Below are 16655 nucleotides of genomic sequence, written 5' to 3'. Positions count from 1 at the left end.
CAGTCCAGAACCTCCTGAGACGGCCCACAGTCCGGAACCTCCTGAGACGGTCCGCAGTCCGGAACCTCCAGCGGCGGTCCGCAGTCCGGAACCTCCAGTGGTGGCCTGCAGTCCGGAACCTCCAGCGGTGGCCTGCAGTCTAGAACCTCCAGCGGCGGTCTGCAGTACAGAGCCTCCGGCGATGATCTACGGTCGGGTTTCTCCGACGACGATCCACGGTCCGGTGGCACAAAAACAGAGGGATCAGCGGACGGAGCGGGGGTTACGCCCCGAACCGGAGCCGCCTCCTCTGCTGGAGGATCCGCGGGATGAGAAGGTTATGCGCACTGCACCAGAGCCGCCATAGACATGAGTTATTCTCCCTTTTTGGGGGGGGGGGGGGGTTGTTGTTGTTTTTGTTTAGGTGCTTTCGGAGTCCGCACCTTTGGTTGGGGGGGTACTGTCACGTCCTGACCATAGAAAGATGTTATTAACATGATGCTGCCACCCCTGTGCTTCACGGTTGGGATGGTGTTCTTCGGCTTGCAAGCGTCCCCCTTTTCCTCCAAACATAATGATGGTCGTTATGGCCAAACAGTTCTATTTTTGTTTCATCAGACCAGAGGACATTTCTCCAAAAAGTAAGATCTTTGTCCCCATGTGCAGTTGCAAACCGTAGTCTAGCTTTTTTATGGCGGTTTTGGAGCAGTGGCTTCTTCCTTGCTGAGGTTATGTCGATATAGGACTCGTTTTACTGTGGATATAGATACTTTTGTACCTGTTTCCTCCAGCATCTTCACAAGGTCCTTTGCTGTTGTTCTGGGATTGAGTTGCACTTTTCGCACCAAAGTACGTTAATCTCTAGGAGACAGAACGCATCTCTTTCCTGAGCGGTATTGTAACGGCTGTCGTAGAGAGGGGACCAAGGCACAGTGTGTTGAGTGCTCATAGTGAATATTTATTTTAACTCAGAATACTAAAGACAAAATAACAAACAGCCAATAGTTCTGTCAGGTAACAGATAACTAAACAGAAAATAACTATCCACAAACACAGGTGGAAAAATCACTACTTAAGTATGATCTCCAATTAGAGACAACGAGGACCAGCTGCCTCTAATTGGAAATCATCCCCAAAAAACCCAACATAGAAATAGAAAACTAGAACTAAACATAGATATAGAAAAACACAAAACACCCCCCTGTCACGCCCTGACCTACTCTACCATAGAAAATAACATCTTACTATGGTCAGGATTTGACAGGTATGACGGCTGCGTGGTCCCATGGTGTTTATACTTGCATACTATTGTTTGTACAGATGAACGTGGTACTTTCTGGCATTTGGAAATTGCTCCCAAGGATGAACCAGACTTGTAGAGGTTTACAATTTTTGGCGGATTTCTTTTGATTTTCCCCTGATGTCAAGCAAAGAGTCACTGAGTTTGAAGCTAGGCCTTGAAATACATCCACAGGTACACCTCAAATTGACTCAAATGATGTCAATTAGCCTATTAGAAGCTTCTAAAGCCATGACATCATTTTCTGGAATTTTCCAATCTGTTTAAAGGCACAGTCAACTTAGTGTACTTCTGACCCACTGGAATTGTGATTCAGTGAATTATAAGTGAAATAATCTGTCTGTAAACAATTGTTGGAAAAATTACTTGTTTCATACACAAAGAAGATGTCCTAACCGACTTGCCAAAACTATAATTTATTAACAAGACATTTGTGGAGTGGTTGAAAACAAGTTTTAATGACTCTAACCTAAGTGTATGTAAACTTCCGACTTCAACTGTACATACAGCATCCCTTTGATCGTTGTATAATTTATTCTCGCATCTACGTGCTATCCTCCTCTCACCTTATCTCTTCACTTGTGGACTTCAGTGCACAACATGTCAGCTGTCTGTGACCAGGCGAAAAAACCTTTCCAAGCCAAATCCTCATATCATAACCGCTACCTACATTGTTGTCACCATATTATAACGTCAGTGGTGTAAAGTACTTAAGTAAAAATACTTGAAAGTACTACTTAAGTAGTTTTTGGGGTATCTGTACTTTACATTACTATTTATATTTTTGACAACTTTTACTTTTACTTCACTACATTCCTGAGGAAAATCATGTACTTTTTACTCCATACATTTTCCCTGACACCCAAAGTACATGTCACATTTTGAATGCTTAGCAGGACAGGAAAAGGTCATTGCTATTGCCTCTGATCTGGCAGACTCACTAAACACAAATGCTTCATTTGTAAATTATGTCTGAGTGTTGGAGTGTGCCCCTGGCTATACATAAATAAAAAAACAAGAAAATGGTGCAGTCTGATTTGCTTAATATAAGGAATTTGAAATGATTTATAATTTTATTTTTACTTTCAATACTTAAGTATATTTTAGCAATTACATTTACTTTTGATACTTAAGTATATGTAAAGCCAAATACTTTTAGACTTTTACTCAGGTAGTATTTTTTACTGGGTGACTTTCACTTTTACTTGAGTCATTTTCTATTAAGGTATCTTTACTTTTACTCAAGCATGACAATTGGGTACTTTTTACACCACTGTATAATGTCAGTCAACATAGCTACTAGAACTAACGCATGAGTAAATCCGCTACAATCATGCAGTACATTGTATAGTCACCAAGGAGTTTAACAGTTACACTGGCGGGTGCCGGTGGCAATACATTTATAAAACCAAAAGTTCCAGTGTTGGATAGCCATAGCCAGTTAGCTAACACAGTATCTCTCTCTGTTTGAGCTGGTTGTTTGAGTAGGCTAAACTAGCTAGCTGCATTTGCTAAGTGAAAAAAATACTAAATATCTCTCTCTCGGTCGCTTCTCCTTAATTTTTGAAGAAAAGTAATTTGTTAAAAACTGTTCAACTATTGTCTTTCACTGCACTGCAGTGCTAGCTTGCTGAAGTACTATATTTATTCTCTGATCCTCTGATTGGGTGGACAGCATGTCAGTTCATGCTGCAAGAGCTCTGATAGGTTGGAGGATGTCCTCCGGAAGTTGTCATAATTACTGTGTAAGTCTATGGAAGGGGGTGAGAACCATAAGCCTCCTACGTAAGTCATTGTACCCAAAGGAGGACGGAAACTAGCCGTCATCCGGCTACACCATGGTGCTACCCTACAGAGTGATTTTGAGGCTACTGTAGACCTTCATTGCAAAACATTGTGTTTGAAATCAACTATTTGGTGACGTGAACATATTTAGTAGAGTTTTATCTAAAAACGTTTTAAACGTTTCACTATTTACATGTTTCTGAAATTCACTGAGGATAATGGTCCTCCCCTTCCTCCCCTGAGGAGCCTCCACTGATACAAACACACATACCTATTAGCTCGCATGGCGAAAACAGAGGCTACATAGCTACATTTCAATATGGCTAGTAAACACAAGACAATTTTGACTAGCAATCTTTTTGATGTGGTTATATAAATGGCTAAACAACGACATGAAAGTATTCATAAAACATAAAGGAAAGTTAAGCTTACAGATGGTGCCAGCATAAGGGCTATGAAAGACAGGATGACAAAGGATGGAAGATGATTACATTCTGAATTTTCAAAAACAGTAGATCGCTAACAACAACCAACTACTTCCTGTTTTGTCTTCTTCTGTGGTCGTGAAAAGACGGTGTAGTCTGGCGGTAGTGTTGTGACTACTTATTTATTACCAACATCAAGTAGTAAAAATCTCTACCTGATTACTACTGTAAACACTACTGTTTTTCCTACTGAACACTACAAAACTCTACTTGAGTAGTGCATATACAACACATTCACTACACAATCCCTACAAGTCTCTACATAATCACTACTGCACGAATAGGTTTTGTGTAGTAATTCAGTAGTCTTTTTTTCATGAGGGGTCACCTACTTAGAACAAAAAACAATTAAGTAAATATGATGTTTCCAGAATTAGTGTGTAGCTCGTCATCTTTTCACCTTGTTTTTGAGATGACATTGACACACAGGTAGTAGTTCAGTCACTACAATACGGTCGTAAACAGTAGCCTATTAACCTGAGGTCTTTTAAAATAGGGCCTAATAGAGCTGAGGGCCACCCATACAGTGAGTACTGCAGGCTGCTGATAGCAGCAGGTCTAAGGAGATAAACATACACCGACATTCCTGCTCCAGATGCTAACAGCGCTACCGCTAGGCTAAGGTGTGATCAAAACCAACAGCAAGTCGCTTAGCTAGCCTCCGCTAACCTGGCTACCCTTGGAAACCATACAAAGACCAACAGCATCTGATAAAGAACAAACACAACAGTTGAAGTGGTATACACTCTAGTACATAGTCTCGCTTTAATCTTGCGAGATAAGGCTGACCAGGTTAATGTGTTTTCTTTCCCCTCTCTCTCTCTCTTTCTCTCTCCCTCCCTCCCTCCCTCCCTCTCTCTCTCTAGTGTGTGGCCTCCTTTTAGGGTTTGTGTTATAGCCAGAGAGTCCTACAGAGTTCTGTGATTACAGGCCTGTGTTCCAGAATGTAAATATGATGTCAATGGAAGTTGGGACAGGTCCAGCATGGATCCCATTAGCCTGATTGGCCAGAATTAAACATCCACTTACTGCTGAGTACACACTGCACAAACAGACTGGCACCTCTATATGGCAGGCCAAAATGATCACTGTAAAAAGAACAAAGAGCAAAATCATAAAATGAAATAAATAGAATTATTTAGTTGTAGTGGGTTGTAGTAGTAGTTGTAAAGAAAAGTGTCACTTCCTTTATATCCTTTATATAAAGTATAGAAACGTGGCACAATGCTGTCCTATGTAACTGATCGGCCACTGTGGGAGTCGTTCAGAACAAAGAGGAAGACAGGAGAGAGAGGCCCCTGGAGATGAATGCGTAGAAAAGCTGGATCCAAGTGGAGATGTTGTTCTTTGATGTTTTCTGTGTCACTTGATGACCTCTTATGTTGTAATATTAATATCAACATGCTACAGGCCTAGTTGGGTGAGCCAAATAAATGTTTTCTACATTATTGTTTGTTTTTATTTCTTTAATGTCTTTATGGAACCAGAAGATCACATTGAGATGAATACCAAAAACCTAATACATTCATAATCTTCTTTTTGCATGGTGTATTACTGTAGTATATGTGTTCTCTATATGCCTGATCCTCGTATCCCCTCATATCGAGGCTGTAGTAGGGAAAAAAGAGGTGATCTGTTGTAAAAACATATGTCGTGTTTTCAGTATTAGCCCCATGGCACATTTGTGGTGGGGGACATCAGATTTGGATCAGAGAGGAGTTTGTTCCCCACACAGCTCAGGCCAGAGCCCTGCAGTTAGAGACCAGAGAACAACCACGTCAACGGCAGCCTTCAGGACGTGTCTCAAATGGCACCCTATTCCCTATATATTGCATTCATTTTGAACATAGCCCAAATGCACTGCATAGCAAATAGGGTGCCATTTGAGACCCACCCTCAGTCTCTACCACATAGCTACGCAACAGGGGGGAACCATCCGTGGAAATTAAATGAGGGATTTTCTGAAGACTTGGAACATTCCTCCATGCTTGGATTTCTAAAACATAAACCCGCCGTGAGATTTGAATCCCCTCATTTTAAATTAAATGAAGGGATCTTTTTTTGAGGAAAGTTGGAAGGATTCCTGTTTTGTATTTTAAAATGAAACTTCTGGTAATCCACTTTAGATAGTGTTCCATCATATGGTTCCAGCTGTGAAAGGACACATTTTTGGAGACTAATAGCTGTCCTTCATCTCACAATCAGAGCCTTTACTGCCAACCTTGGTGTCAGTCTATTTCTCCTTTGTTGGCTAAAGCAGAATCAGACTGTTGCTAGTCTGTTGGGGAGTTTCTTGCAGCTTCAGTGGTATACAATACACAGTACATGGTGTAGTATATGTGTCCAGGCAGCCTGGGGGAGAGAGCACTCAGCCCAGCTCTCAGCCCAGCCTCCAACAGCCTTGTGAAGGAGGAGGAAGTCCTGAGGAAATTACTTTTCACTGGTCATTATGGCCTTGTGGTTTGCCTTAAGCACCCACTCATTAACTTCCTTTCCATCTGACATGCATTTCAGCGAGGCCAGCGTCTAATGTAGGTGTTTATATTGATGTAATCACAGACCTAACCAACTACTTACAAAGCTAAATCAGAAGCTCTCAAGGTTGCAGAGCATCAAAGAGACGATCAGAACACTCCAATAACACAAGGAATATTAATATGTTGTCACAATTTGTAATATAGATTGGGACGCAGATCTGGTCATGTTTATGACACAAGCCAGGTTTCAAAGGTCTTCAAGTCTGTTGCATCACATGCAGGAGGTTAGGATTGAGACTGGGTACATAGAAACAAGATTTCTGTTTACTTCATGGGTCACAAGAAATTTCCAGAAGCTTTTGGTGGGTCCGTTTGCCAAATATTTGGGAACCACTAATCAAATCTTTCCTCTCCTCTCTTCTCCTCTCCTCTCCTGTCTTCTCCTCTCCTCTCAGAAACCTGATGCCTCGGACATTGGAAAGCCAGATCACTATGGAGAAGACACCTAGCTACTTCGTCACCAAGGAGGCTCCTCGCCGTCTTTTCGCCCTGAGTCATCACACCAAGCTGATTGTGGTGGTCCGAGATCCTGTGACCCGGGCTGTGTCCGACTACACCCAGACACTGTCGAAACAACCCGGCCTTCCGTCCTTCCAGAGCCTGACCTTCCGGAACTCAACCACGGGCCTCATCGACACCTCCTGGAGTGCCGTGCGCATCGGGATCTACGCCAAGCACCTGGAGAACTGGCTGCGCTACTTCCCCCTCTCGAAGTTCCTCTTCGTCAGCGGGGAGCGGCTGGTGACGGACCCGGCCGGGGAGATGGGCAGGGTGCAGGACTTCCTGGGGCTGAAGAGGTTGGTCACAGACAAACACTTCTACTTCAATCAGACCAAGGGTTTCCCCTGCCTGAAGAAGCCTGAGGGGAGCAGCAGGCCACGCTGTCTGGGGAAGTCTAAGGGAAGGCCTCATCCAGAGATCTCTCCAGAGGTGCTGCTCAGGCTCAGGGAGTTCTATAGGCCATTTAATATGAAGTTTTACCAAATGACAGGCCATGACTTTGGCTGGGACTGATGGAAATGGGATGGGATAGAGAATAGACATGGGTCTCCAGAGGATCGACAGGCCCTGTACTGGCCACTCAACCTGATGTTTTACCAGATGACAGGTCTTCGTGACTTCGGCTGGGACTGGCGGGAACAGGCTAGAGTTGTGCTGCCAATGTAACCAAACCATGGGAGAGACTGATAGTATCTTTTGGTTTTAAAGAAAGGGATTAAAACTCCTTGAATAACAGATGTGATTTTTCTTGTATGATTGTTGTGTCCATACAATGTAATACCATTTTTATATTCTGACAAAACTGCTCCATGAGCCTGACAAATCTTTTTATCTGAGAAATGAATCCCGAATATGCTAATACTATTTAAATAAGCTAGACTACAATAAGCCAAGTGCATTTCTTGAATAATTTTAGTAATCACAAATTATTTACTGTTGTCCCATTTTCCAGTTTTAAAATGCAACCCCAACAATGTTTAGGTGACATTCTTTTTAACAGAAGACTATTGCTGGGATAAATGCTGGGATAAATGCTGGGATAAATGCTGGACAATGTGCTTTTTTGAGGGAAAAATATATATTATTGGTTTACTCTATGTGCTGTAAAATTGCTATTATTTATGTTGCAAGAGTTATGCTATTGAGAATTGTGATATATCCTATATGTGTATCTGTGGTTTTCTGCATTGTGTTTTTGTTTCAAACCAAACTAATAAACTGTACCGCTCTGACTGTACATTTCTGGAAAGCATCATTTATCAAATTACAATGTTATATCTTCTACTTCTGTATTTCAAATAAGTCAACATTTCAGTATAAAATACATTTCTATGAAATATCCACACCATATGATCTACTGTTCAGTCACGTCAGACCACATTCTTTCAGAGGATGTGTAGAGAGAGGGGAGGTAGAGAGGGTGGTGTGGGTCATTTGGCCCTGTAGTGTCCAGGGCTAAATGTGAAGTTAATGCAGAGAGGAAGCTTTCTGATGTGTAAGCAATCAATTGGCCGGGGTCATTGGAGACCTTTGGGATGGCCATTTTTGACCCCTGATTCCCCATTGACCTGCCTCACCATCATAAACTGCTGACCACTCCAGTGCTGCGGCGTTGGCCAGTGGAGCCGCCCAGGCCCAGACACACTCCCTGGGTCCTTCCCAAATGGCACCCTATTTCCTATATAGTGCACTACTTTTGACCAGAGCTATTGTCAAAAGTAGTGCACTATATAGGGGATAAAGTGCCATTTGGGACACAAATATACTCCCTATTCTAGAGAATCCATTAATATTGCAATCTTAACCTCCGGGACCCGGGGTGAAGGAAGATGGCTGAGCAGAATCAATAGCTGCCTGTTTAGTTTATAGGCTCTGGGATATGTGCTTATACCTACCATGTCCCTGTGTCACGGTGATTTAGACCAGGGTCGGCCCCAGGTCTCTATCACACATTTGTAAAATATTACTTAACGTGTGATTTATCATATATATGCATGAGGATATTCATATTGGTCTGTGATATTGGTCCGTGGACCCTTATCTTTACTGGCCTTCAGACTAATATATAGTACCAGTCAAAAGTTTGGACACACCTACTCATTCAAGGGTTTTTCTTTATTTTACTATTTTCTACATTGTAGAATAATAGTGAAGACATCAAAACTATGAAATAACACATATGGTATCATGTAGTAAACAAAAAGCTGTTAAACAAATCAAAATACATTTTAAATTTGAGATTATTCAAAGTAGCCACCCTTTGCCTTGATGATAACTTTGCACATCCTTGGCATTCTCTCAACCAGCTTCACCAGGTAGTCACCTCGAATGCATTTCAATTAACAGGTGTGCCTTGTTAAAAGTTCATTTGTGGAATTTCTTTCCTTCTTTGAGCCAATCAGTTGTGTTGTGACAAGGAAGGGGTGGTATACAGAAGATAGACCTATTTGGTAAAATACCAAGTCCATATTATGGCAAGAACAGCTCAAATAAGCAAAGAGAAATGACAGTCCATCATTACTTTAACGGTTACAACATCAAGGTCAGTCAATATGGAAAATTTCAAGAACTTTTAAAGTTTCTTCAAGTGCAGTCACAAAAACCATCAAGTGCTATGATGAAACTGGCTCTCATGAGGACCGCCACAGGAAAGGAAGACCAAAAGCTACCTCTGCTGCAGAGCATAAGTTCATTAGAGTTACCAGTCTCAGAAATTGCAGCCCAAATAAATGTTTCACAGAGTTAAGGTAACAGACACATCTCAACATCAACTGTTCAGAAGTGACTGTGTGAATCAGGCCTTTATGGTCGAATTTCTGCAATGAAACCACTACCAAAGGACACCAATAAGAAGAAAATATTGCTTGGGCCAAGAAACACAAGCAATGGACATTAGACTGGTGGGAATCTGTCCTTTGGTCTGATGAGTCCCAATTTGAGATTTTTGGTTCCAACCGACATGTCTTTGTGAGACGCAGAGTAGGTGAACAGATGATCACCACATGTGTGGTTCCCACCGTGAAGCATGGAGGTGTGATGGTGTGGGGATGCTTTGTTGGTGACACCGTCTGTGATTTATTTAGAATTCAAGGCACACTTAACCAGCAGGGCTACCACAGCAATCTGCAGCGATACACCAACAGGACAATGACCCAACACACCTCCAGGCTGTGTAAGGGCTATTTGACCAAGGAGGGTGATGGAGTGCTGCATCAAATGACCTGGCGTCCACAATCACCTGACCTCAACCCAATTGCGATGGTTTGGGATGAGTTGGGCCACAAAGTGAAGGAAAAGCAGTCAACAAGTGCTCAGCATTTGTGTGAACTCCAAGACTGTTGGAAATGCATTCCAGGTGAAGACGGTTCAGAGAATGCCAAGAGTATACAAAGCTGTTATCAAGGAAAAGGGTGGTTACTTAGAAGAATCTCAAATCTAAAATATATTTTGTTTTGTTTAACACTTTTTTGGTTACTACATGATCATAGTTTTGATGTCTTCACTATTATTCTACAATGTAGAAAAAAGTTAAAATAAAGAAAAACTCTTGAATGAGTAGATGTGTCCAAACTTTTGACTGGCACTGTACTTACTGTTTTTGGTTTGTACCTCATTAATTTGGTGTCTCATTTACAGTATGTAGACGACAAAGTTCTTATTTAATCAGAATCAGAATCCCCTTCCTTTGCCAAATACATTTTCATGTACAGGAATTTGACACAGTGAAATGGTGCTGCCACAATAAACAGTATAGATATATAGACGTGGAATTTACACAACTCACATCCAGTATGTCCACAATGAACAGAAGGCTAGAAACTACTGACTACACTATATGAACACCATGCTAGAACCAGGCTAGAAACTACTGACTACACTATATCAAATCAAATCAAATTTTATTAGTCACATGCGCCGAATACAACAGGTGTAGACCTTACAGTGAAATATTAACTTACGAGCCTCTAACCAACAACGCAGTTTAAAAATACGGATAAGAATAAGAAATAAAAGTAACAAGTAATTAAAGAGCAGCAGAACTTGGCTCTCCGGTACAGTCTATGACTAGGGTGGCTGGAGTCTTTGACAATTTTTAGGGCCTTCCTCTGACACCGCCAGGTATAGAGGTCCTGGATGGCAGAAAGCATGGCCCCAGTGATGTACTGGGTCGTTCGCATTACCCTCTGTAGTGCCTTGCGGTTGGAGGCCAAACAGTTGCCATACCAGGCAGTGATGCAACCAGTCAGGATGCTCTCGATGGTGCAGCTGTAGAACCTTTTGAGGATCTGAGGACCCATGCCAAATCTCCTTCAGTCTCCTGAGGGGTAATAGGTTTAGTCGTGCCCTCACAACTGTCTTGGTGTGCTTGGACCATGTTATTTTGTTAGTGATGTGGACACCAAGGAACTTCAAGCTCTCAACCTGCTCCACTGCAGCCCCGTTGATGAGAATGGGGGCGTGCTCTGTCCTCTTTATCCTGTAGTCCACAATCATCTCCTTTGTCTTGATCATGATGAAGGAGAGGTTGTTGTCCTGGCACCACACGTCCAGGTCTCTGACCTCCTCCCTATAGGCTATCTCGTCGTTGCCGGTGATCAGGCCTACCACTGTTGTGTCATCGGCAAACTTAATGATGGTGTTGGAGTCGTGCCTGGCCGTGCAGTCATGAGTGAACAGGGAGTACAGGAGGGAACTGAGCACGCACCCCTGAGGGGCCCCTGTGTTGAGGATCAGCGTGGAGGATGTGTTGTTACCTACCCTCACCACCTGGGGGCAGCCCGTCAGGAAGATCAGGATCCAGTTGCAGAGGGAGGTGTTTAGTCCTATGGTCCTTAGCTTATTGATGAGCTTTGAGGGCACTATGATGTTGAACGCTGAGCTGTAGTCATTGAATAGCATTCTCAAATAGGTGTTCCTTTTGCCCAGGTGGGAAAGGGGAGTGTGGAGTGCAATAGAGATTGCATCATCTGTGGATCTGTTGGGGCGGTATGCAAATTGGAGTGGGTCTAGGTTTCTGGCATAATGGTGTTGATGTGAGCCATGACCAGCCTTTCAAAGCACTTCATGGCTACAGATGTGAGTGCTACAGGTCAGTAGTCATTTAGGCAGGTTACCTTAGTGTTCTTGGGTACAGGCACTATGGTGGTCTGTTTAAAACATGTTAGTATTACAGACTCGGACAGGGAGTGGTTGAAAATGTCAGTGAAGACCCTTGCCAGTTGGTCAGCACATGCTCGCAGCACATGTCCTGGTAATCCGTCTGGCCCTGCGGCCTTGTGAATGTTGACCTGTTTAAAGATCTTACTCACATCGGCTGTGGAGAGCGTGATCACACAGTCTTTCTGGAACAGCTGGTGCTCTCATGCATGTTTCAGTGTTATTTGCTATAGGCTCGTGTCACTGGGCAGCTTTCGGCTGTGCTTCCCTTTGTAGTCTGTAATGGTTTGCAAGCCCTGCCACATCCGATGAGCATCGGAGCTGGTGTAGTACGATTCGATCTTAGTCCTGTATTGATGCTTTGCCTGTTTTATGGTTCGTCAGAGGGCATAGTGGGATTTCTTACAAGCTTCCGGGTTAGAGTCCCGCTACTTGAAAGCGGCAGCTCTAGCCTTTAGCTCAGTACGGATGTTGCCTGTAATCCATGGCTTCTTGTTGCGGTATGTACGTAAAGTCACTGTGGGGACGACGTCAACGATGCACTTATTGAGGAAGCCAATGACTGATTTGGTGTACTCCTCAATGCCATCGGAGGAATCCCGGAACATATTCCAGTCTGTGCTAGCAAAACAGTCCTGTAGTTTAGCATCTGCTTCATCTGACCACTTTTTTATTGATCTAATCACTGGTGCTTCCTGCTTTCATTTTTACTTGTAAGCTGGAATCAGGAGGACAGCAAGGGAGAGCTTTGTATGCATCTTTGTGTGTGGAGTAAGTAAAGGTGGTCCAGAGTTTTTTTTCCTCTGGTTGCACATTTAACATGCTGATAGAAATTTGGTAAAACGGATTTAAGTTTCCCTGCATTAACTAGGAGCGCTGCCTCTGGGTGAGGGTTTTCTTGTTTGCTTATGGCGGAACACAGCTCATTCAATGTTGTCTTTGTGCCAGCCTCTGACTGTAGTGGTATGTAAACAGCTACGAAAAATGCAGATTAAATCTTTCTAGGTAGATAGTGTGGTCTACAGCTTATCATGAGATACTCTACCTCAGGCGAGCAATGGCTTGAGACTTCCTTAGATATCGTGCACCAGCTGTTATTTACATTTACATTTTAGTCATTTAGCAGACGCTCTTATCCAGAGCGACTTACAGTAGTGAATGCATACTTTTCATACATTTTTTTTCTCCGTACTGGTCCCCCGTGGGAATCGAACCCACAACCCTGGCGTTGCAAACACCATGCAAACACCATGCTCTACCAACTGAGCCACAAAAATACATAGTCTGCCGTCCCTTGTCTTATCAGACTCTGCTGTTCTATCCTGCCGGTGCAGCGTATAACCAGCCAGCTGTATGTTGATAGTGTCGTCGTCCAGCCACAACTCCGTGAAGCATAAGATATTACAGTTTTGAATGTCCCGTTGGTAGTTTAATCTTCCGGGTAGGTCATCTATTTTATTCTCCAAAGATTGCACGTTTGCCAGCAGAATGGAAGGAAGTGGGGGTTTATTAGATCGCCTACGAATTCTCAGAAGGCAGCCCGCCCTCTGGCCCCTTTTTCTCCACCTCCTCATCACACAATCACGGGGATCTGGGCCTGTTCCTGAGAAAGCAGTATATCGTTCGCATCGGGCTCATCAGACTCGTTAAAGGAAAAAAAGGATTCTGCCAGTCCGTGGTGAGTCATTGCAGTCCTGATGTCCAGAAGTTATTTTCTGTCATAAGAGACGGTAGTGGCAACACATAAAATAAGTTACAAACAACGCAAATATATGAACAAAAAAACACAATCTGTTGGGGCCATGTAAAACATCTGTCTTCTTCTCCGGCGCCAGGCTAGAAACTACTGACTACACTATATGAACACCAGGCTAGAACTACTGACTACACTATATGAACACCATGTTAGAAACTACTGACTACACTATATGAACATCATGCTAGAAACTACTGACTATACTATATGAACACCATGCTAGAATCAGACTATAAACTACTCACTATATAAGCACCAGGCTAGAAACAACTGACTACACTATGTAAACATGAGGCTAGAAACTATTGACTACACTATATAAGCACCAGGCTAGAATCAGGCTAGAAACTACTGACTACACTATATGAACACCAGGCTAGAAACTACTGACTACACTATATGAACACTGGGCCTGAAACTACTGACTATACTATATGAACACCAGGCTAGAAACTACTGACTACACTATTTGTTCATTTTATTGCCATTTGTCCCTTCATTTCTATTATCTAGGTGCCTCGTAACAATATGGATATACTGGATTTAAGGAAGCTGATACATCATAAAATTGCCCTGATAATCACATTTTCAATCATCAAATCAAATCAAATCAAGCTTTATTTATGCAGCACATTTCAGACATAGAATGCAACGCAATGTGCTTTACAGGAAAAAAAACAGAATAAAAACATTTATATGTACTACACAACAAACATAAGAGAATAAAAACCAAAAGTATAACAATAAAAACTGTAAGACTAAAAAGCACCCTAAGGAAAAGCAAACCTAAAAAGGTGTGTTTTAAGATCTAATCATTGGTTGTACTAAAGAAGAGAGACTGGTGATTAGAATGGACAGGCCAAGGTTCAACAATGTAGAACTGGGGGGAGAAGAGGGGGACTATACAAGTGGAGAACAAGAAAACCGCCACAGAGAACAGCAACAATAGTGTCTTATTGCTCTTTGAGTATAGCATGTTGAAAGTCAGAGGATTCCATTCATTGAAGAGGAGAGGAGAGAGAGGGAAGGGAATGTCTTTGAGAGTTCCCCGAGCTAAAAGTTCCCTTTATATTTCAATATTAGAACCATTGTATTTCTGTACTAGAGCCTTTATATTTCAATACTACTAGAGCCTTTATATTTCAATACTACTAGAGCCTTTATATTTCAATACTACTAGAGCCTTTATATTTCAGTACTAGAGCCTTTATATTTCAATACTACTAGAGCCTTTATATTTCAATACTACTAGAGCCTTTATATTTCAATACTACTACAGCCTTTATATTTCAATACTACTAGAGCCTTTATATTTCAGTACGAGAGCCTTTATATTTAAGTACTAGAGCTTTTATGTTTCAGTACTAGAGCCTTCATGTTTCAGTACTAGAGCCTTTATGTTTCAGTACGAGAGCCTTTATAGTTCAGTACTAGAGCCTTTATATTTCAGTACTAGATCCTTTATATTTCAGTACTAGAGCCCTCAAAGTGGATAGCTATCTTTTCACCAGCTGACTGGATGCATTGCATTGAGGCTCGACCATAATGATTTGCAAACACCCAGGCGGGCTCAAAACAAGGTCTGTAGAGCGGGTCCTGAAACCTCTTCTCAGACATCTCACCCCATACATCTCCCTGGAGGTTCCTGTGAAGGCCTGAGCACTGTGTAGCCATAGTCAGTGGAAAATATCAATGAATAAGGCTCATGCATGCAGGGAATAAGCCTGGAAGTCACCCCTCAGATCACCTCAGATAAAAGCAATTGTTGACCCTTTAAGTGGAGGTCAAGCAGCTGTATTCATGGGAGTGGTGAATGGCCACTGTGTGTGTGTGTGTGTGTGTGTGTGTGTGTGTGTGTGTGTGTGTGTGTGTGTGTGTGTGTGTGTGTGTGTGTGTGTGTGTGTGTGTGTGTGTGTGTGTGTGTGTGTGTGTGTAAGGTAGAAGGACAAGACCTGTTCAATAGCACGGTTGAGTGGCTTCACTTCCTTATAGTACCTATTATTACTATCCTCTGTCTCTGTGTTCAGCCTGTGATTATACAGCTGTTTCCAAAGCCTACGTTCACCACCTGTCCTGTACTCTGATCACTTACTCACTGCAAATCCCCCACAATCCTCAAGAGGGGACAAGCAACACCCGCACCCCCCTAGCCCTCACCCCTTTCAAAACCGGTCACCCTCCAAAAGATCAATTAGATGCCATGCCACTTAACAGATGTCCAGTGTGTATTGGAGTCAGATCTCCTCTGGTCTGGTGGATGGAAGGCCATGTCTCCTCTGGTCTGGTGGATGGAAGGCCATGTCTCCTCTGGTCTGGTGGATGGAAGGCCATGTCTCCTCTGGTCTGGTGGATGGAAGGCCATGTCTCCTCTGGTCTGGTGGATGGAAGGCCATGTCTCCTCTGGTCTGGTGGATGGAAAGCCATGTCTCCTCTGGTCTGGTGGATGGATGTCTCAGACTGACGTTCTATGGTCTGGATGAGATGAGGACTATTTCTCTCTGAGGAGGAGACATGGTGCCTGATCAGCTTCCAGCCTATTCTTTTCCATCTCAGAGAGGAGAGAGGATAAAAGGAGAGAGAAGGAATGGAGAGAGGAGGAAAGGAGAGAAGAGGAGAGGAGAGAGGAGGAAAGGAGAGAGGAGGAGAGGAGAAAAGGAGAGAGGGAACCTATGTCAGCCAGTGGATGAAGCCAAACACAGAGGACCTGACACTGTGGACCTGACACAGGGGACTGACACAGGGGACATGGCACAGGGGACTGACACAGGGGACTGACACAGGGGACCTGACACAGGGGACTGGCACAGGGGACCTGACACAGGGGACTGACACAGGGGACTGACACAGGGGACCTGACACAGGGGGCTGACACAGGGGACTGACACAGGGGACCTGACACAGGGGACTGACACAGGGGACCTGACACAGGGGACTGACACAGGGGACTTGACACAGGGGACCTGACACAGGGGACTGACACAGGGGACTGACACAGGGGACCTGACACAGGGGCTTGTTTCAAGTAATTCAAAAAACAGTCACTTCTAGTGCCGGTTATATAAACATGAGCAATTTCAATTGACTAGATTATTCATTCAAAACGACTTCCCTTGTGTGTTATTTGATCATGTATTTTGAGGTATTAAAGATTCATC

General features: G+C 43.1%; 1 protein-coding gene across 1 annotated transcript in view; it reads left to right on the top strand.

The window, feature by feature from the left end:
- Positions 1 to 7824, top strand: part of LOC106609741 (heparan sulfate glucosamine 3-O-sulfotransferase 6) — a 30028-nt gene extending 22204 nt beyond the window's left edge. Inside the window, exon 2 of the mRNA XM_014208722.1 lies at positions 6482 to 7824. Coding sequence (XP_014064197.1) covers positions 6482 to 7100 — 619 coding nt within the window. The 3' untranslated portion in view covers positions 7101 to 7824. The remainder of the gene's footprint in view (positions 1 to 6481) is intronic.
- The last annotated feature ends 8831 nt before the right edge of the window (positions 7825 to 16655 follow it).

The sequence above is a fragment of the Salmo salar genome, chromosome ssa01 (assembly GCF_905237065.1).
Source record: "Salmo salar chromosome ssa01, Ssal_v3.1, whole genome shotgun sequence".
Taxonomy (NCBI): Eukaryota; Metazoa; Chordata; class Actinopteri; order Salmoniformes; family Salmonidae; genus Salmo; species Salmo salar.
The sequence above is the reverse complement of the archived record's forward strand: the minus strand, read 5'-3'. Positions and strand labels throughout refer to the sequence as shown.